Source organism: Rhinolophus hipposideros, assembly GCF_964194185.1.
Source record: "Rhinolophus hipposideros genome assembly, chromosome: 2".
Classification (NCBI taxonomy): domain Eukaryota; kingdom Metazoa; phylum Chordata; class Mammalia; order Chiroptera; family Rhinolophidae; genus Rhinolophus; species Rhinolophus hipposideros.
The window spans coordinates 91,324,245-91,346,566 of NC_138048.1; the positions used below are offsets into that span (position 1 = coordinate 91,324,245).

At 35.1% G+C, this 22,322-nt stretch overlaps 1 protein-coding gene across 1 annotated transcript; it reads right to left on the reverse strand.

Annotated features, from left to right (window-relative positions):
* Nucleotides 1–15,444: 15,444 nt before the first annotated feature.
* LOC308509395 (cysteine and histidine-rich domain-containing protein 1-like) lies at nt 15,445–17,044 on the reverse strand. The gene has a single exon (XM_081077374.1). It carries the CDS (start codon nt 17,012–17,014, stop codon nt 16,016–16,018), a length of 999 nt encoding a protein of 332 aa, XP_080933500.1. The 5' UTR covers nt 17,015–17,044; the 3' UTR covers nt 15,445–16,015.
* Between the last annotated feature and the right edge of the window lie 5,278 nt (nt 17,045–22,322).

Genomic DNA, 22,322 nt, shown 5'->3' on the forward strand with positions numbered 1-22,322 from the left:
TCTCCCCTCCCCAGCCCACTTAAATTCCTTTCCACTAGCTCATCCCATCCCTTAATTTCATTAACAATTGTCACCCCAATAAATAAATTAAAAAAAAAAAAAAAAAAAAAACTCTACCATCATTTCTTCCAGGACAGGAACGGTTAGACAGGTATGGCCTCTCTCCCCTATTGAACAAGTCTTGGACAAAGTAGTCCTTGCCTATTTCACATTGTCTGGTGTAATTTTCTTTGACAACCTTGAACAAAGGCAGTGACGTTACTGTACTTGTTGTGTGCAATGCTTGAACCAGGAAGCACAATGTGAGAATATGAATGGCATTGTTTTTATGGTTGCTTCAATAATCATGAACAGTGATGGCTTTTTTGGGAGAATGCTAATTAATTCTAACAGTCTGAAGTTTTATTAATGTGTTATATATATATATATATATATACACACACACATATATATATATATATATATATATATATATATATATATATGTGTGTGTGTATATATATATGAAACAACCATCGCAAAATGGAGTCACTTGTGCTTAACCCACATCACTTATGCTTAACTGAGACCTAATACCTAATCTGATTGCAGTTAAAAACTAATCTAATTGCAGTTAAAAACTAATTGCAATTGCAGTTAAAAACTCCCTTGAAAATCTAATCAGTATGGAATTTTCCGGTCACCACCAAAGAGGTAATGTGCCAAGTAGACCCTTTTTTATTCCCCAAAGAAGATGAGATAATCTGCTCTTATCCCTTCCCTCTTTTACCTATAAAAGCTTTCCATTCTATATAGCTTCTTGGAGCTCCTCTCTACTTGCTAGATGGAATACTTCCTGTTTCATGAATTGTTTAATAAAGCAAATTAGGTTAGATCTTTAAAATTTACTTCGTTGAAAATATGTTATCATATATATATATAGATGTGTATATATATATATTCTATATAGATAGATATAGATATAGATATATAGATAGATATATAGATAGATATAGATATATGTATAACATTGGTTCTGTTTTTCTGGAGAACCCCAACATACACACACACACACACACACACACACATTTGGGATTACTACATCTTTACACTTAAAGAATGAGCTACCATTTTTATTTTCAAAATCATGTTTAATGATGTTTAATGTGTAGCATCTAACACAGTGCCACTCAATAAATGTTGAGAATTGAAAATGCAACTAAACACCAATCATAATTCAGTTAGACTATAATATCCTCAGTGACCCTATGGATTGTTTGTGACACTCATCCCATACTGTTTCCCTTTAAATGTTGTAGAATTGACTCTGAAAATATACAGATATGGTATGCTATGATAATTTCTTCAACAGGTACGTTTTTAACTTGACCCAACACATTTTAGTTTCTGTTTTAGTTTTAGTTGCTGCTGTCTTGTATAATTTTATCAAATGAGGCATTATGAGGATTTTTTATAGATTATTTATTCCTGTCAAAATCATTCTAGGCTAAGTGTTTTCAGGATGGTTTGTGCTAAGTTTATTTCTTATGTTAGAAGAGATCCAGTTGTATTTTGAATTGCATCTTCGGATATCTAGAAATGATTTTATCTCAAAGAAGAGTTATAACTTCTTCTTTTGTATTCAAAAAGTATAGCCTTTCATGAACTAAAATAGGGCAGAACTCTCAGAAGTGGAACTTTCTTTAGAACAAGCTCAGGTTGGTCAGTTATGGAGCTTATAGTTTTCCTGTTAGTAGTTCAGCTTTAAAAATACTGGTTGACCTCTGTATCCTCTCATCCAATGCCATTCCTTTTTCTTTTATACTGAAGAGGAGCACATAGACAAACCCTGCATTATAAAACTTGTTAACTCATGCCAGGTTCTCCATACCATACATTCTTGTCACCTTTGCAAAGTGAGAAAGATGTTAACAGCAGTGGTCTAAGAAATGCTGACTTCAATTAAACTTCATTTTCAAGTACATTTTACAGCTCTTTGTGGGGACAAATCTTTTCTTATTTGATATGCTTGAAGATTGCCAGGCTAGCCAAAATGATAAAGATTCATTTGTCTTCGGGAGGAGAAAAAAAACAAAAAACTTTAATTATTGAGCAAAGGAAACAATACTCAGAAAGTTTTGGCAAAAAGGGAGTGTGGGGGGAGGAGCTCAATTAAGAACTTTATAGGGAAGAATTTAATGGGGAATTTTAAGTTGGAAACAATAAATGACAAACTTGCTTTTTTCAAGCAAGGGATACATTTCTTCCAATAGCTCTTAACTTATAATTTTGTTTTCTGATTGGAATACATCAACATGATAATTATATAAAAATAAGAATATATGAAGATAACACTCCCATTTATAGGTAGATTTTAGAATCCTTTTACATATAAGAGGTTTTTTTGTATATTTCTTACAAACTAATCTTTCCTTTCCAACCTCTTAGTGAATATTCATCATATTCTTGTCCAATTCATATTTTGTTCTAAGAAAGTATATCTCAAAATCCTTCAATATTTTCATATATATTTATAATATGAAATTATCAAGTTAGAAAGCCATGTTTTTTGTTTGTTTTGTTTTGCTTTGTTTTATTTTGTGTTTTTTTTTTCTGTGTGTGTGTGTGTGTGTGTGTGTGTGTGTTTAAAATATGTTGTTGTCTTATTTTTGTTTGTTTTCATGGCCAGTCATGCAGAGCGCCCTGTGTATGATATATCTCTTACATTTAAAATTTCAGATTGGATTTTACTAAGGAATAATAGAATTTAGCACAATAGACTTGCAATACATATGTACTCTTTTATCAAGGTCAATTTTCTCAAGGCCGTACTAATAAGTGAGATTCAACATACTACTGCACAGACAGAAAGTAGTCTATCCTATTTCTTGATACTCTATTACTCCATATTTGAACAAGTACAAATGTGCATAAAATAAAAATCAAAAGACACTAAAGGGTCTATAGCAAAATGTTGATTCTCTCATCTATATCCTTCAGCTTCCAGGTTCTATTATCAGAGATAACTTTTATTTCCAATTCTCTTTATTTTACCTGAGATATGATACATAAACATATACCTAAGTAAATTTTACATGTGTTTTTTTTTAAACTAGTATCATAGCTGAGCTATCGTTTGCTATCAGTATGTAAAGAGCTATCTCATTCATCTTAAAGGAAACATACTGCTCTACTGAAAGGATAAACATAATGCATTCAGCCAATCTTTATAGATAAGCATATAAATATCTTCCTCAAATTCTTTCCTTTTATAAGCAAGGTTGCAATGGATATTGATAATGGTGTAAATACAATAAGTATGTCTGAGAGTGTCACTTAAAATAGAGTTGGGTGGCCATTAAGGAAATGGGGCCTGTGCATGTCTCATGTCTCTCAGTTCTTGCTGCTATCTTTAAGTTGCTGATCAATTGTTAAACTCAACTCAAGGCAGAACAGCAAACATCCTGAATCAGTGATTGCTACATGGACATATATGGACTTTACTTCCTCTTCAACAGGGTGAGGGGATTATCTGCATTCTTCAATTTGAAAGGAACTAATCTATTTCAATAACCAGCATCCTCCATTTACAATCCAAACTAACCAACATTGTCATTTACATGGAGGACTTAAATGAGAACAAGTCTTGTTTTTTGTTTTCCCTTTATAAACTCTGCCTTTCTTTGTTCCCTTTGGAGCACAACTTAGGTTGCTATCTGAATCTGTGCCCTTGATTGCAATCTTTCCTTTGCTTAAAAGATGCTTTTTTATTCTTTATTGCAACGTAATTTTTTGTTGTTGTTGTTAACAATATCTATCTCAGTTTGGGTTCCACCAGAAATAGAATACGACAAAAGTTCTTGGGTGCAAATTGTTTATTTGGGAGTGATTCCAGAAACACAGGACAGGGATTGAAGAAAGAGATACAAAAAGAGAAGAGAATCCAAGAAGCAGTGCATTTGTAAGAAACTTGTCACTCTGGGCCACCGGAGCTCAGTCTAGCTGGACAGCTGGGGCACACAGAGGAGAACACATCTTCGTTGTTCCAATCCAAGGGCTAAGAAGCTGTAGCGCTTACCAGCAACTCCCCATTCAGTCCATTATTGATTGTGGACTGCTTACAGGGGCCTTAGCTCTCTTGTACTTTTGGATTTCTCTGCACACGGTCTGAGCAAACTCTTATAGCTAGCGGGTAAAAAAAAGAAACTTCAGGCAAAAAACATACATGTTCACATGAAGTTGCCTTCTTATAGTAAAGATGTAGAGAGGATATAAATAGGACGCTGACACTATCCCCTATGTTATTCTTATTGATCTGTCTTTTTTGTACAAGGATAGCTTCATTTTTAGTTTTGCAATAACCTTAGGTATTCACACCAAAAATGTGTGCTTTTTTCACACACAGTTTCCCAGCTACAGAAATTTAATAAACTTCATAATATTTGCTAATCTAATAACTGAAAAAAGTGTTATTTTACTTCTGTTTCATTTTTCAGCAATTTCATTAAGTTTGAGATAAAGCTATTAAAAAAAGAAGTCTGAATCATTTTATTTGCTTTTCTATAAATTGTCTATTCACATACTTGCCAGTTTTAAAAATCAGTGTTGGTCTGTTCTTCATTAATTTTTCCAAGCTCATCACACATTGAAGAAATCAAGTATATTTCATATAAGAGAAATTGTATTTAATGAGATTCATTCAAGTATTTTGAGTTACAGGTGTTTAATGCTGTACAGAAAAAAGGATGAATTTTCAGGAATTGATTGGATATTATTCCTGATATTCATGGATATTATCAGCTGAGGATAGAAATGATCAAATTTGCACTGTACAAAGTCCTATCAACTTAAGTTATCTCCAGTAACTTGTGTCAATTTCAAATACACAATAATATTTTCCATGCCCTAGTTTTTAACATTAAAAATATCTCAGAATTTAATAGTGTGCCATTACAATAAAGTACCCGAGAGTGGGAGTGTAGCATAAACTTCATTGGAGAACAAATTAATATGGCAGAAGCAAAGAGAATGAACAAAGGGTTGTGGCCTGATGAAGCCTTAGGTTTCCTTGTGACATTTACAAGAATTTGACCATAACTTCGGAGGAATGACATTTAAGTGTTAGGGAAAAGTAACTAGGACATTTCTGATTCTAGGAATGGCATAAACAAAATCATGACTTTAGGGATAAGTATGTTACGTTTGTGGATTAATAAAAAGATTAGTCTGACATCTGTTAAATATATTGATTAATGACATTGAATTATGAAAATCTTTAATATATTCAAATGTTGGGCAAGAAGAAGTCATTGGAGATTCTTGGATCACTGAGAAAAAAGGGGACTCTGAGATGTTTCCGAAAACTAACCTGGGTTATGTATGTAATTTGTATTAGAAAAGAGTGACATAGGAAAAAGAGACACCGGATAATGATCAATAAAGTGTGGCAAAAAATCCACCTAAAAAAATAGTTCAAGTGGCCCCGTAATACCCATACAAAACAATAGAATAGATTCCTTCTGAGAATCAAGACCATCTCTTGAAATTATCATTGTGTAATTATTATGTTTACATATTCCAACAAAAATTGAAGGATTTGTCTATGAGTGTACTCATAGAAGAGAAACATTTTAAATATATACATGCATCAACCTTTGACTATTCCAATATATCATTGTTATGAAAAACTTGTTACAAATTGAATACTCCAACTTAGATTTAATACCTTTATCCTGGGTTGTTTTTGTAGATGAAGAATGTTCTGCAAAATGTTATAATGCAGATTTTTAGAAGTATGTGTTTTTAATCTAAATTTCTCTCTACAACATCCAATCTGTGATGTGATTTTAGGACAATTTTAATAGCCTTATTTTTTTAATTACAAGATACAATATTCAGCCAAATAGAACATTAAGAGAAACCAGTGTTGTTTCTCTAATAAGAGGCAGAAATGCAACCACAATGGTCTAAAATGGCTAACTAAACATTTACCCTTTGCTTTACTGAAGTATCTGTAACTGACATGGACTCTTCTTGCCTTAATACAAAACCATGGAGATGTGATTTGCAGGGAATCTCAATTTGCTATCTCATTAATTCTCATTTTTAATTTTTTTTTTTATTTTATGAGTTCCTAAATACTAGAGCCTCTGCTCCTTTCACTATTACTTCTCTCTTTGGTTTCCCCCTGATGTTAGCTACCTGAAACTTTGCACCACATGAGGACTGATAAATGATCAGGGAAATAATTTATCAGACCTGTAGCCACTGGATACTGAGCATCAATTTTCTCTTGGTGGAAAACAAAATGGGTTTGGTAACAAAGTGGCTATGAGAGCAAATAGAATAGATTTGCAGTTTATTTCATCTCTTTCAACCCAATGATTTCTCTGAATGTACATATCACAGTATTGAGAGACAGTGTTTAATACAGAATTGACTTTATCATAATATTGTATGTGTACTCAAAGTTCTATTGACAATGTAATAAATGTTTTAAGTGAACTATGTTTAAATGAAATCATGATAAAATGTCTTCATTTCTAGATAATTATACTTCATAAACTTGAATCAAGAAATATTACAGAGCCACCATACATCACTTAAAATTGAGCAGTTATAGGCAATTTGTTGGATACTAAATAATACCCAAAAACTTTTATACAATACTGGTGTAGCCAACATTGTAAGTTAACTATTAAACCTATTTTTCCCCTTCATTCTGGGCACAGAGTTAGACTGTTTCCCAGCTTCTCTTGAAGTTAGGAGGAATAATAAATATGGTTAAGTTCTAGTCTATTGAGATCTGATATAATACACACGAATGAACTTCCCACAAACTACTATACATGCTCCCTCCCTCCACCCCTTCCATTGTGACCTTGGAAGTCAAGCTTTAAAGTTGGTGGAGTCAAAAATATGGAAGGAACTCAAGCCCACAATTGTCACTTGGAGTTTATGTGCTAATGAATGAAGTATATTCATTTTGAACCTCCCTTGAGTAAGAGTTCACATGGTTTTAAACTACTGAGATTTTGCAATTTAAGTGAGCCCACGCCCCAATAGTTCCCAGAGGCCATTTTCACTGCTTCACCCATCTGCCTTTAGAGAGGAGTTTGTTCCTTGCCTGTTCAGGCCTCAGTTTCCTGATCATTTGTACCCCTATAAGGTACAAACCTGACTGTGTTCCCTTAGTAGCAGCCTCAGTACCCACATCCCAGAGATGTGTTTTCGATTTACCCAGCAAATGTAGGCTAGCTCTGCCCGAAGGAAACCCAACTTCTCCACTGTTCAGTGGGGTTACAGCCATACATTCTCTAATGAGATCTGAACTCCAGGCTTGACAAGGGGTTCTCCTTTCCCAATGTGTTTCTTTCTTTGGGATTCTACCTCTACCAAAGGATATTCCCTATAATTTTCTTTATTCTGTATAGTTAATACATATTTATATATCACATTCCCTGTTCAAATTACTATGTGGGTTGTCCTCTAGTTAGACTCTTATTGACACAGTAGGATTAAGCATCCAAGTACTTCTGTTTTGTAAGATATTCAGACATAATTCTACATGGTCACCCAACGTGCCAACAAACATATTTCTTTTATCTGCAGATAGGAAATTGCCAGATTCTCTGCTGAGATATCTAATGAACCCCAAAGATGCAAAGAACCGAGCTAAGTTTCCCCAACTAAATAGGCCAACAAGATCACCCTAGAGTGGAGCTCACAGGAGAGAAATTGCATTCACAAGCCAGGAGGTTAAAACTTTTCATTCCCCACTTAAAATACAAGCAGGCAATAAAGGATTACCAGACATCTGAGGAGGGAAACTTTTCAAAGGAAGAAAACAAAACAGAGAAAACACTTTGAAGTGGAAATTATATAACGAGAAATTACATTAAGAGTAGAAAAGCTTTAAGAAAACTAGCGTTAAGAACATCAGAGAGTTAAATAATACTATATTGCAATCATGCAAAAGTTACTATATAAAAGATACGAGAACACGCTGGTAATTGAACCATAGGGAATTAAAGCAAGGATGACAGAATTAATAAATTGAAAAATATTTTGGAGTATAAAGCGGGCCTCTTGAAAAAGAGAAAAGTGACTAAAGTAAGAAAAATAGGGAAAAGATACAACCTGATATCTAAATATGTACTATTCCTAAAAAAAGAGAATAGAGAAAACAGAAAAACTATCATACCTAAAATATTAAGATGTCTCCAAATGCAGGAACATACAATTCCACATGTATTATATTTGAAAGTAGAACCGCATCAAGGCACATGGACTTCCAGAATATTGTGGACAAAGAGAAAATTCCACAGAATTGAGGAAAAATAATAGTCAAATACAAATGATAAGAAAACAGTGGCTTCAGATTCCCCATTGATGACACTGGAAGCCAAAAGTAATGGGACCACTTCTTCAAAATGCTGAATCAAATTATTTTCAACTTTAAATATTGTTCAACACTAAATACTCATCTAGCGTCAAGGAAAAATAAGTATATTTTTTTATTTAACATACTCAGAGTTTTTTTCTCTCCCATGTGCCCTTTTTAAGCTGTTTCCGGGTCATGTTCACTACTAAAGCACAGGAGTGTAAAAAGGAAGAAGCTTTAGGCTGCATAAACTGGAGAACTAACGGACTTCCCAGGTAAGTGTCAATAGAAATCTCAAGGTGACAACTGTGCGACTGACTTAGAGGGTAACCATTCTAGAGTAGATCAGCTCCAAGTACTTCAAGAGACATCTTTAGAAATAACACTGATGGAATAGCTGATGGTTCTGAATGTTTTAAGAAGAGATTTAGACATGAAAAACTGTTGTAGGAAGTATACATTGAGAACTAAGCAAATAACTAACACCACCAACAAAAAATGCAACTATGTATTATGGGAATAGTAGGAAAAATTTTAGAAAACATTTAAATTAATTATAATTTATTGCATAACTAGCTATGAAAGCGCGTGCATTGTTTTTGTAAGTTAAACATTTGATCTATCAAAAATTACCATATAATCGAATTGGGAAGATGAGGGCATTCATGTAGGTGATGGGGAGGAAAACAGAGAGATTTAATTGATTGTCTTCTAGGTTGGAAAATAAATAATGCTTAAACCTACAAAACCAAAATGCAATCACATAATTTAGCTATAAAGAGGTAAATTCAAAAATAGTTTGCTGACTGAAAAGAAACCTTAGAAGAGAAGGAAAAAGGGAGTTGGTGGCAGAAACCATTGTTTTTCATAAAAAAAAAAAAAAATCTTTGTGGAGTTATTTTGCTCAACTATATGCATAACTGCTGTCAAAGACATTTTAAAAATATTAATGTCATATTGTAGTGTGTTAAATTTGAAAAATGTTATTTGAGTCACCTTTTAGTTTGTTTCACTTTTCTTTTTTTCATAAATTATGTAGTAACAGTTTGGAGAAAGGAGACATTGATAATGTTGAAAAATTAACTTGAAATATATAATATCAAATAAAAAAGACAAAATATAATGTGTGGTAGAGGAACGTTTTTGCTATTTAATGTAAATATATTTTCTCTACAATTCAAAAATAGCTTGGCCATCATTTAGTCAGAACATTAGGTTCCTTAAAAGGTTACCTGTAATGATAGAAAAATACCTTTTTAATTATTCCTCCCTACAACATAGTCATCTTTACTAGAGTCCCACTGTTTGTAACAAGCATCTCCTTCATTTCATTATTAGTGAAATCTAATTTCTCATAAACCACATGTTGTCTTCAAGGCATAGTCTTTTCAATAAGGATTGCGTTTCTTAACTTAAGTGCTCTTGTTTGAATCAAATGTTGACAGTATTTCATAAATTGGGACCATACATATTTTTACGAGTCAAGCTTAATGTGTTTTCATGCCCATTACATAAGTCAGTACATAATAATTCTGTGAGCGTTTACCACCATACCATTTGTGAATCTCCTAATCACTGATCTAGAATTCTATTTATACATTGTCTCTAAACCTATGACTGTTCAATTTTTGTGTGTTGCCTGGTCTACGAATTAATAGGTTCTAGTTAAAAGTATGTAATTTTTTTTGGGGGGGAAGACAATGACAAGAGGTAATAATTTAAATCTTATAGACATAGATGCTAAATTTGGAAAGATACTATTTAATACTGTATTTATCTTCCTTTTCTTTAAAAAACAACAAAAGTTCTCTCAACATGTTGCTTCAAATGTAAATTTGATTGGAGACTGAAATAAAGTTTGGCAGTTTTTAACTATTGTAAATAGCTCCCCCCCGCCCCCGCCTCTATTTCTCAGAAGAAGAAAAACAAACAAAAAACAACAACAAAAAAAGGAGGTAGGTTTTCTGCTTTCACTTTAACATGCACCTAATTAAAGATGCCTGTAGGAAAACAAAAAGTGCAGTTGTTGTCATTTATTCTCTTTGTAGTGATTCTTGAACCTAAACTTTTTGTCTCCTTACAGGCTATTTCTTTTCTACTCCATTTTGGTTGCTGATGCCTGCTTTCAAATTCAGTTAGCAGGTGTGTAGTTTTAGGTACACTTGTAGTTCTGCATTTTGGTCCCTTCCCTCAACTCTGGAAATGCCTATCTTGTTTTTAAATCTGACTAGAATATCTTTTAATATTCTCATTTTAATTTTTTCTATAAATATTTCCATTTATAGCACCAATATATAGAACCCAAGAATGAGCTTATTTAGCTATATATATATACACATTTGATGTAAACATTTTAGTGAAATTAACATATAATATATAACGAATGCCCTGTGAAAAAGTGTATTAATTTGTCCACCAGCAATTTATGAGTGATCATTTCCTACATACACAAAGCACTGACAGTTATTATCTTTAAAAATAATTCCACCATGACAGAGCAGACATTGAAGCTCAACGTTGTAAAATTACAACGTTGTAAAATTACTAACTTGTAAAATTAAAAATTTAACTATTATATCCTTAACTTGATTCAAATGAAGGTTAATATAATGTAAAATAAGAATAGGGAAACTAAATCCCTGAAGCAGAACATCAATGTCCAGAGAAAATAAAAGTTTTGTAAGTGTTTTGTTTTCCTATCCATTCAGCCCTCGTATATCTTTTGAGTGGAATATTTAATCCATTTACATTGAAAATAATTGTTGATAGACATGTAGCTGCTGCCATTTTATAATTCATAATTTTGATTTTTTTTTTTATCTTAACTTCCTCTAACATTCCTTGCAATACTGGTTTGGTGGTGATGAACTCCTTATCTTTATCTTGTCTGGGAAACTCTTTATCTGTCCTTTTATTCTAAATGATAGCCTTGCTAGCTAGAGTAATCTTGGTTGTAGGTCTTTGCTTTTCATCACATTGAATATTTTGTGCCAGTCCCTTCTGGCCTGTAAAGTTTCTGTTGAGAAATAAACTGACAATCTTATGTGAGCTCTCTTATAAGTAACTAGTTGCCTTTTTGTTGCTGCTTTAGGATTCTTTCTTTGTCTTTAACCTTTCTGATTATAATGTGGGCCTGTTTGGGTTCATCTTTTTTGGGACTCTGTGCTTTCTAGGCTTGTATGTCTTTTTCCTTCACCACGTTAGGAAAGTTTTCAGTCATTATTTCTTTAAATAGGTTCTAAATCCCTTGCTTTCTCTCTTCTCTTTCTGGTACCCCAATGATGTAAATGTTGTTACACTTGATGTTGTCCCATTTTTTTATCCTCATTTTTTTTAAATTCTGTTTTCTTTCTGCTGTTCTTTTTTTTTTTAATTAAAGTTTATTGGTATGACAGTGCTTAGTAAAGTTACATACGTTTCAGGTGTACAATTCTGTAATACATCATCTACATATCACATTGTGGGTTCAACACCCAGAATCAGTTCTCCTTCCAACACCATATATTTGACCCCCTTTAACCTTATCTCCCACCCCCAACCTCCCTTACCCTCTGATAACCACTAAACTATTGTCTGTGTCTATGAGTTTTTGTTTCTCGTTTGTTTGTCTTATTCTTTTGTTGTTTTTGGTTTATATACCACATATCAGTGAAATCATAGGGTTTTCTGCTTTTCCAGTCTGACTTACTTCGCTTAGCTTATACTCTCAAGATCCATCCATGTTGTCACAAATGGTCCTATTTCATCTTTTCTTACTGCCGAATAGTATTCCATTGTGTATATATACCACAACTTCTTTATCTATTCATCTATCAAAGGACATTTTGGTGTTTTCCACACTGTTCTAATTGGTTGTTTTCTGCTACCTTATCTTCCAAACCACTGATTCGATCCTCTATTTCATCTAGTCTGCTGACGATTCCTTCCAGTCCATTCTTCATTTCAGTTATTGTATTCTTCACTTCTGACTGGTTCTTTTTTATGATTTCTATGTCCTTTTTTTATGCTCACTATCTCTTTGTTGAAGTTCTCACTAAGTTCCTTGAGCATCTTTATAAACATTTTTTTGAACTCTGTGTCTGGTAGGTTGCTTGCCATCATTTTGTTTAGTTCTTTTCCTGGGATATATTTCTTTGTGTCCTCATTTTGCCTGTCTCTCTGTGTTTTTTTTCCTATGTATTAGGTAGATTTCCTATGTCTCCTATTTTTGGCCAGGTGACCTTATGTAATAGGTGCCCTGTGGTGCCCAGTAGCACAGTGTTCCTGGTCACCTGAACCAGGTACTCCAGGAGTGTCCCTTGTGTGTCTTGTATGTGTCCTTGTATTATAGTTGTGCCTTGATTGCTATTGGCATCTCAGTGGGTAAGATTGGCCCTGAGGCTGGCTGTCTACGAGGTTTGGCCACGTTCACAGCTTACAGGCTATTGTGTGGGGAGCTTACCCCACTGAGTGGGCTTATCCCCAGCAGACTCTGGCACCTGTTGAGACCACCTTTTGTGTGCCACTTGTAGGGCAAATTGGGTGGTGCTCTGCTGTGGTCTGAAGGCAACCTTCAAGTATGTTAGTTCTGGGGCTTCTTGAGAGGAGCTCTAGTGCAGACCCAGGTCAGCCACTGCCTGTGACTGGCTGGGAGCTACCTGCTAGGAGCTAAAAAGCAATCCAAAGTTGTTCGCTGCCTGTGCTAAAGTTGGAGACATGTGGGAGAAGCCAGGCTGTGATCCAAGGATGGCTGTCAACAGTACCAGACCTGGAGTATTTCTACAGAAAGCCAGGACACTCCAAGGCTTGCTGCAACCTGCCATCTTCCTTAAGGCTCAGCCACTGTTAAAGCCTGGTGTGGTACACGAGTTAAGTGAGGCAAGATCTCAGGGAGTCTCTAAGGTGGGAAGTGTAATGGTCACTAGGTTAATGTAGACTCTGGTTTGGTGTTAGTACTGAGCTGGAAGTGACTCAGAAAAATTCTCAGAGCACACTGAGGCCATTTGCCGCCTACCTGGAGCGTGTGGACACTGATAGTTTTCCTAGAAAGAGTGCAATGTGGGCAGGACTGACTGCTCCAAGAGAAAATGCCTCTGGTGCTGCAACAGTTAGGTGAAGTGGGTCCCAGCTGAGTCAATAGAGCACAATAGCAGACCTCACCAGGCCAATCAGATTCAGATTTGGCCTGGGGGAGGCGGGCTCAACACAGGAAAGATGGCAATAGCCTGCCAGCTGCACAGAAAGAGGACCTCTCATTGGGAAAATACCAACTTTCCACCAGTCCTCCCGCTTAGGCTGCACTTCTCAGTCGCCCTGTTTATGGCTTCGAGGACCCCTGAATTACTGTTCCTCAGCTGGAGCCCAAGGTAAGTGCCTGCGAGCGAGTGAGTCTGTGTGCTGGCCATTTAAGAAACTGTCTGGGTTTCTCACACTTTTCTGTTTCGCCCAACCGTCGGAATCCCCTTTTTGTACAGCCAGGGGTTGTGGGCCTCCTCTTCTTGTCACCAGTACTCTGGGCTGGGAGCCTGGCGTGGTTGCCTGGGGTCCCTTTGGTCCTCCAGGGGCAAAACTCCATGGCTGAGGTATCCCTCCTGATTCTCAACCACCACAGATGGAGTTTTGAGGGCCGTTCCACGTCTCCACCCTGCCTACCAGACTTGACTTCTTTATATTTTTAGTCATAAGACTTCTGTTCAGTTAGACTTCAGATGGTTCTCTAGGTTGTAATTTAGTTGTAATTTTAATGTGTTCATGGAAGGACTCATGCACAGTGTATATCTACTCTGCCATCTTGGATCTCCCATTTTATCATGGTTTTGAAGTTGGCAAAATTCTTAGAACTATTATTCATTCATTCATTCATTCATTCATTCATTCATTTATTTATTTATTTATTTATTATGTCCGATATACTAAGTTCAGGTCACCATAAAGTTTAGAGCAGATGAAAAAAAACACATAATAATTGCTTACATTACAAAAAGGTTTTACAAAATGAAATTATATGCTCTACGTTTCTGGACTTTAAGACCATACTGCATAATTGAAATAAAAATGAACATTTAATTTTATGCAATTAATACTAGATAGCGTATAGAATAATTCGAGATTTCCAGCCATTGTACTTGCATTCATCATACATGAAATTTAGACCATTGTAATTTTTAGCTAATTGTAACTGTGACAATTCAATCTTAAACATAACTGTCCATGCAAAATCATTTTTAATAAGAAACAATGGGTCTTAAAATTCTAGGAGCTGTTGGTCAAAATTAACTGTTGAAAATTAAGGATTTAATAACAGTAATCACTAAAAGTTGGAGGTGGGGATTTCCATTGAATGAGCAACAGTGTCTCAGAGGTTTGTCAGAATAAGGAGTCAAATATGATCTTGATCCAAGTTCTGAACACATAATTACGAAAAGGTCTGGCTGCTCACTAGAAACGGGGCAAAAAAAAAATCCACCTAATAGTTGAGGTTAAACATCATGTTTGTATTGAGAAATGAGTAATATGGGTCTGGAAAGGATTTGAGGAAGATGTTACAACATATACATTATGAAAGGTAGAGATGAACCTACCTTTTGGGTTTTCTTTTAAAATATAGCTAATTTTCAAATGGTCATTCTGAGAAAGTTGTTGTGAGTGTGGCTAAAAAAAGTTGCCATTCTAGGTCATATAAAGCTGCCTATCATTCAGTGGATACTACTGTTCATTTGTTTACTAGTTCCACTATTGGACTGCTCCTATGCTTATGTAAGAATTTGGGAGATGTGTTCAGTTCATAATCTGCCTTAAAATATCATGACTCTTTTTTTGTGTGTGTATGACGAAAACATGAGTTGTTTCCTTAATTTGTATTTGTCTTTTCTTTTTTAATGCAAAAATACAGTAAAATTTTAGTGATATTTAAAGCATCTCTCTTTTATTGGGCCATGATTTTTCCCATGCTACAGATCTTCCTATTTTTTTTGTAATGTTTCTTTCCATTTTTTTGTTGTCGTTGTTGTTTGTTTTTTCTGTTTTACTCATCCTCTCCTCCTTCAGCCCTCATATTGATCCTCAGTCATTCTCAAAGGTCAATCATCTGAAATCTAAAACTTCTTGGCAACAGAGACAGCATTTTTTAAATCTACAAGAGCAACACTTTAGATTTTAGAGCCCCCCCCCAATCTCTGAATAGCAGTAAATCTGGTTGATATAAGTTTAGACTGGTAGGGTTAAAATGACTTGGAAGATTGCATTCATTAAGTACTTTTGATGAGAATGAAGTTTTCTTTTTTTTTTTTTTTTTTTTTAAATTTTGACATTCCATCTTGCTTTACTAATTATGGAATAGAAAGAAGTGAACAAATGTTACTTTATGTTTCTTGGCTTAACATAATATTACACTAAGAAATACTGTAACTGTTTATGAGCTATTTTTTAGCTTCTTCAAGTATAGGACACAACTAAGGGAGAAGAAATGAATAATCAATCTTAGGTAACTCAAAAGGAAAATGGGAGGCACAAAAAGATAAAATGACTTTGGCTTTTAAGAATCTACTGTTGACCCTGAAATACCAGATTCAACAGTAACAACATTAACAGAACAAAAGATTACAGTAGCAAGCCACCACATCACCACATATTAAGAATTCTGAAATAGGCAATCACTTTTTATTCCCTCTCAACTTATTCTGTTTTATCTTCTTTTTGTTTTTGCTGGTTTTTGGTTGCAGGCAATTCAAGGCTTGCCCATTGCATAGGTTCAGCTTTTCTCATGGTGATCTCAATCTTTGTTGCAGTCATAGTTACGTAACTTCGCTTTACATCAATCACACCCCATAATTTCACATTTTGATGAAATTCCTTCTCTCCTTCAAATACAATGTGCACATTTAACAATGTACTATTTGCTACTACTTGACTAAGTTCTGGAAGTGAATTCTTAGCATATACTGAAATGGTGACTTCACCCCCAGTCTGACGCCAGTCATGTCTACATGGAACAACTTTCTTCCCAGTATCCTTTGCAGTCCACACATGTTTCCCTGTTGTGCAGCCCTCTTGGGCTAAAAATGTATTAAAATCAGAAGTTTTTCTTCTACAACAGCTCCAGTATTTCATCCCTTCATGGAAAATAGGTACTCCAGAATGATATACACAGACTTCTTCTAGACTCTGCAGACCCTGATATGTCTTTGAACACCCTCCACTTTTACATGAGGTCCCAATCTTAATTTCATCACTGTCTTCTTCTTTCTTATTTTCATCATTACCTGATGATAGTTTAAGTTTATCAAGTGCTTGTTTTAGGGAGGCAGATACTTTTAATTCCAAGTTTGTCATTGGTTCATCTGGGCTTGGCCTCTTTATTGCTTCTACTGGTTTAGGGGCTTGAATGATGTGCTCCTGAAATTTGGGTTTCAATTCAGACAGTTCTTTCTTCTCAGTAGTCTTGACTTCAGGTTTGACGGGCTCAGGTGGCTTTTCACTATTATGTCTACCTTTTGTACAGCCTACAATGCTTAAAAAATCAGAAAAATCAGTTGTTCTCCTCTTACAGCAAGACCAACCCTTTAATGCATCGTGAAAAACTGGAACACCTGGGTGGTATGTGCAAGCATCGTCGGCATTGATCTCGGGATCAAAGCGCTGGCCGCAGCCCCGGTTGTAGCACAGCAGGGCCATGTCCTTCCCCACCGCTGCCAGTCGGGCCCAAGAGCCCGAGAATGAAGTTTTCTTAAGACCATTTTCACAATGGGTAACCTGCAATGTACTCAAACAGCAGAAGCTAAGTATTATTCTCTAGAGGAAATGAATTGTTTAGGTTGAAAGAACATGTAAAAATATTGGAGCAAAATTGGTTTAAAAAAAAACGAGGAAACAATGCATTCAGATCTCAGACCAAGTCTAGAATAATTTGACTCTGGGAAATTCTCTCTAATTCTCCCAGTTTTAGTATTTCCATCTATAGAACTGAGGAGTCAGATCTGTTAATTAGCAAAATTTCTTCTAATTCAAATAAATCTGTAATGTCAAGAAATATTTTTAGCAGAACAAATGTAGATACTAATCTATCGTTAGGAATGATGAAAATTGTCAGCTCCCTTTTCTTGCAGAAATTCATTGTGTTACTATTAAAAACAAACACACACACACACATGCACACACACACACACACAAAAGCCACTTAAATTCATCTTTAAAATACCAGATTCTCAGTTAGCTTTTAGACATCTATGGGAAAGTAGCCCCCCAGGAATTCAGTGAAAGAGAACTGACAAAATATACCTCATGATACTAATATTTTTTGCAACTGTACTGAATGCCATGGAGTCTAAAGGATATTTGTTGGATTAATATTTTAGGTGGTGTCTAGTGCTAAAAACCCATTAAATTTTTAGGAACCACTTTTAGTAGAAAAGATGATGGGATATGTTAAGCAGGTATTACTCTGGTTCCTTTAAAAATAATTAAAAGTCAAGATATAGAATCTAATATAAAAAGGAGTGCCAAATATTTTATAGACTTGTATTGAAATGAAGAACAACTGCTTACTTCTTCATAATATCATGTATGACATTTATAATTTAAAATATTTCATCTAAATTTGGACTTTAAAGCACTGAGAAGTCTCACAGGAAATTCAAATTTGTTATTTTACACCCAAACTTCATACATCTGCAGCTCTCACTTAAGCAAACTTTCCTTAAGCCAATCTTACTTAAACCAACATTCCCCTAATTAGAGTTATATTTGTGCTGCTGTTTAAAGTGCAATATTTGTTCAATTACTTTGTAGACAGTACCTCTGAGATACAAATATGATCTCTGAAATCTTAAGCAACTTGCTTAAGGCCATGTAGCTAGTATATCATGAAAGGAATTATATGAGCATGAGTACCTTACAAAGAGTTTATTCTTAATCGCTTTGCTGTACTGCCTCTGATGCATGGGTATAAGAAAAGAAGACTTAACATTTTGGGCATACATAAATATAACTCAGTATCAAACTATACTTTGATCATGGATCATTTTATAAAAACTACACATCTAAGTGAAAGATACTTTATGGTAGGAAACACAAAAACTCAGAAAACATGTGTGGCATACTAAAGATGACCTAAAACAGAGAAACAAAGCAAATATCTTTTCTCTTTTCTCTTTCATGTAATATTTTAAATGAATCAAATGTTAAATACAATGTAAGAATGAGGCAACGATCAACGATACTCATATCTCCCAGTCGGTAGTTATGCCCACATCCATAGGTTTTATTCTGAATTCTACAAACGCTGTTGAAGGTATGTCCCTTGAGAAACAGGTAAAACCAAAGGGTGATTTTTTTTTTCTTCTTTAATTCAGACTAGGAGGACAATGACCTAAGGGATTAAAAATATACAAGAGGAAAATAATAATTGATAGAATTTCCCAAAGCAACCATTAGCATCTTGAACAAAGGCTGCTGGAATATATGTTCCAATGAGTAACAGGAACTGAAAGAAGAATGTATAAAAATTAATGAGATAAAAGGGAGTAAATTGTGAATTACTAACACTTGATATGGGTGACTATATTCTATTACAGCAATGTCTTTCATTCTGTGAAAATGTCATGACAGTGTATTAAAGAATCTTTCAGAAATGAAAAAGTTTCTCTCAATGAATATTTAATATTTCTCTTGAAAAATGCAAAATCCATCTGATGTACATTGTTATGATTAAACCAGTAAATAAGAACTTAAAAAAAAAAAAGGAGCATCAAATTTGCATTTGATGTTTGCCTTAAAAAATGAGAGGATGTGAATTACCAAATCATAGATTGGTTGGCATAGGAGTCACTTTGTTTCTGTGATTGTGCTAAGAAGGTTACACAAGGTCTTCACTTCATTTAATAATTACCAGCAGTAGACAAGACATAGTTATTAAAAAGTCAGGAAGGTTATGCATTAAGTCTGACATCCTTATGGGATATTAAGAATATTTTCATCCCATTTTTAAAGTTTATTTATCTGGTGTAAAAAGTTTAAAAAATACACAGCTTAATCACATTTTGAATGACAACTAATACATGTTATACAACAGAATCGTCTTTCTCCTTTTCCCTTCTGCCAAGAATGAAAGTATTTGTGTACCATAAACCGATGGCACAGTGTCACAAAGTAGACATCTCAACAGAGTGAAGTAAGTGTGCTTTCATCCTTACTGCCCACTACACATAGGCACTGTGGACCAAGATGGTTTCACCCCTGGATGGTCGCCCTTGTTAAAGCTCTGATAGAACTAGAACACTGATAAAAGCGGCCATCTGTTATCAGAACCACAGTGCATTGTCCTAGGGACAGACATAAGCCTGACTGCACAAGCTGTGGGCTAAGTACCATTGCATCAGCCCTCTCTCAGGTTGGTGCTCGGAAAACACAGAGCTTATAAGGAACAGCACAAGAAAAAGTCATCGGAAATTTCCCATGCGAGGCAGGATGGTGTGGTTAGTGAGCAACCGGCTATCCACACACAGTGCTGTCACTCTCCCCAGGGGCTTTCTGAAGTCGCTAATCGTTCTGTGCTTGGAGGCTAGGAACCGTGTTGACTGAACCGTGTTGACTGCTGGAGCCACGCATCGTGTTGTACATTACATCTCTGTTTCCTTGCACTGATCCATGCAAGGAATCCCAATGCATCTCTTCCTCTTGGCCTCGAAAACGTCACCAATTATACCATGTCATTTAAAACATGATTAAGCTGTATATTTTTTAAACTTTTTACACCAGGTAAATAAACTTTCAAAAGGGGATGCAGATACTCTTAATATTCCATAAGGATGTCAGAATTAATGGATAACCTTCCTGACTTATTAATAACTATGTCTTGTCTACTGCTGATAATTATAAAATAAAGTGAAGCCCTTATTTAACCCTGTTAGCATAATCACAGAAACAAAGGGAGGCCTACGCCAGCCAATCTATTATCTAGTAGTTCACAACCTCTCAATGTTATTAAAAATGTTGAAGTAGGAGTCAGAATATCTGAAGTCTAACCTACTCTCTACTACTGAGTGAAGATGTTGGTGTGAGGCAAATCATTAAATTCCCTTTGCCTCAATTTTCTTATCTATAAAATGGGACTAATAATGGGACTAAGAGTAAGTACATCCTTTACCTACCTCGTAAGTACGATGCAAATAAAATATTGTATGAAACAGTGATTTTTGAATTGAACATATTATAAAGATGTTAGCTGAACTATTTTATGGAATTAGAAAGGATTGTAATTTTACCATCATGGATGAAGAGTCCTCCTTTTATAATGACAAGATTTAAGAAGTCATTCACGTTGGTTTGTGTTTATAATTTGTTTGACTTTTTTACATGGCTATCTTTATTTTTAAAAGAAACAATAATATAGATTTTAAGAAATACGTTTCTCAAAAAGAAATTATAACCAGATATATTTTTAAGCAAAAAATGATACAAATCTGCATATATAACTTTATCTTATATTTTTCGAATTAAGAACCCAACAGTATAAATCGTAGGTTTCAGCAATACATTTAGACTTTGTGGTCATGTGTGGCCCTATAACTCTAACTTATCCAGTGGCATCCCACTTCTTCACAGGGAAAGTTTGTCTCCATTCAGATGAAAAGTGGGTTTGCCACAGTTTGGATCCAGGTTGTCCTAACTGTAGAAGCTCTAGGGCAACTTGAATAAGTGGGATGTGACAGGTAGACTTTTCTGTTCTCCATGCAAGTCATTGGTGTGTTTATGGAGAAACCATTATGGAACATGTTAATAATGATAGGTTATTCAGAACCAAATTGTGATTTAGGGGCATACGATACATTATGGACAATAAAAGATGACACATTGATACTTACTGATACTTAAATGCTACATGTGTATTAACTCAATCCTCATAGCTACCCCATGAGATAACATATCTGTTTCCTGTTGCGGCAGTAACATTTTACCATAATTTTGAAGGCTCGTAACACCACCAATTTATTTTCTTACAGTTCTGGAGGTCAGAAATTTGAAGTGAGTCTTATGACGCTAAAATTGAGATGTCAGCAAAGCTAGTTTCTTTAGGAAGTTGCAGAAAAGAATCTCTTGCTTCTTCCAGCTTCTAGAGAGCATTTATGTTCCTTGGCTTCTAGCCACATCACCCTAATTCCTGCTTCCATTGTCATATCACCCTCTCCTCTTCTGTAGTCAAATCTCCCTTCTTACAATGATGCTTATGATTGCATTGGACCTGCCCAAAACATCCGGTGCAATCTGCCAGCCTCAAAATCCTATTAAAATCTGCAAAGTCCCTTTTACCATGAGAAGTAACATATTCACAGGTTCTGGGTATTTCAGACATCGACCTCTTTTGAGGGGCCTTATTCCGTTTACCCCAAGGAACTGTAATTATTCTCATTTTAGAAAAGAGAACACTGAGGTTTAGAAAGAGATCACATAAGTTGTGTAAGGTTACACAGCTAGTAAATAAATAGTAGAGCCTGAAATGAAACACAGTAAGTCTCTAGCTCGTGACCACTATGTCATTCTGCCTGAATGTGAAAACTTGGCTGATCCATTATAACCCACACTTCCAAACAGACATTCTAAGTCATAATACTGGGTCCAGTCTGAAATGGGCTTTTGGAGAGTGGATGAGCTACCGTGTTCCCCCCAAAATAAGACATAACCAGAAAATAAGCTCTAGCATGATTTTTCGGTATGACATCCCCTGAACATAAGCCCTAATGCGTCTGTTGGAGCAAAAATTAATATAAGACCTGGTCTTATTTTCGGGGAAACACAGTAGCTGCTTTTTCCCTCTACATTTATTAGTGTACATGTATGTTGACAGTCCCCAGACTTCGGTGACAAAAATATCTCACCAGCTCAGGTGTCCTAGGTAACGTGGAGTAACCAAGACAGACTTCCTGCGAGACCTTTATTGGTGAGAGTCTATTTGTGAGCTTCTCTAATAGCAGAGCCGCATGTGTTC

Coding starts and splice junctions, on each gene's coding strand:
- LOC308509395 (XM_081077374.1), bottom strand. CDS start 17,014: ATGGCCCTGCTGTGCTACAACCGGGGCTGCGGCCAGCGCTTTGATCCC.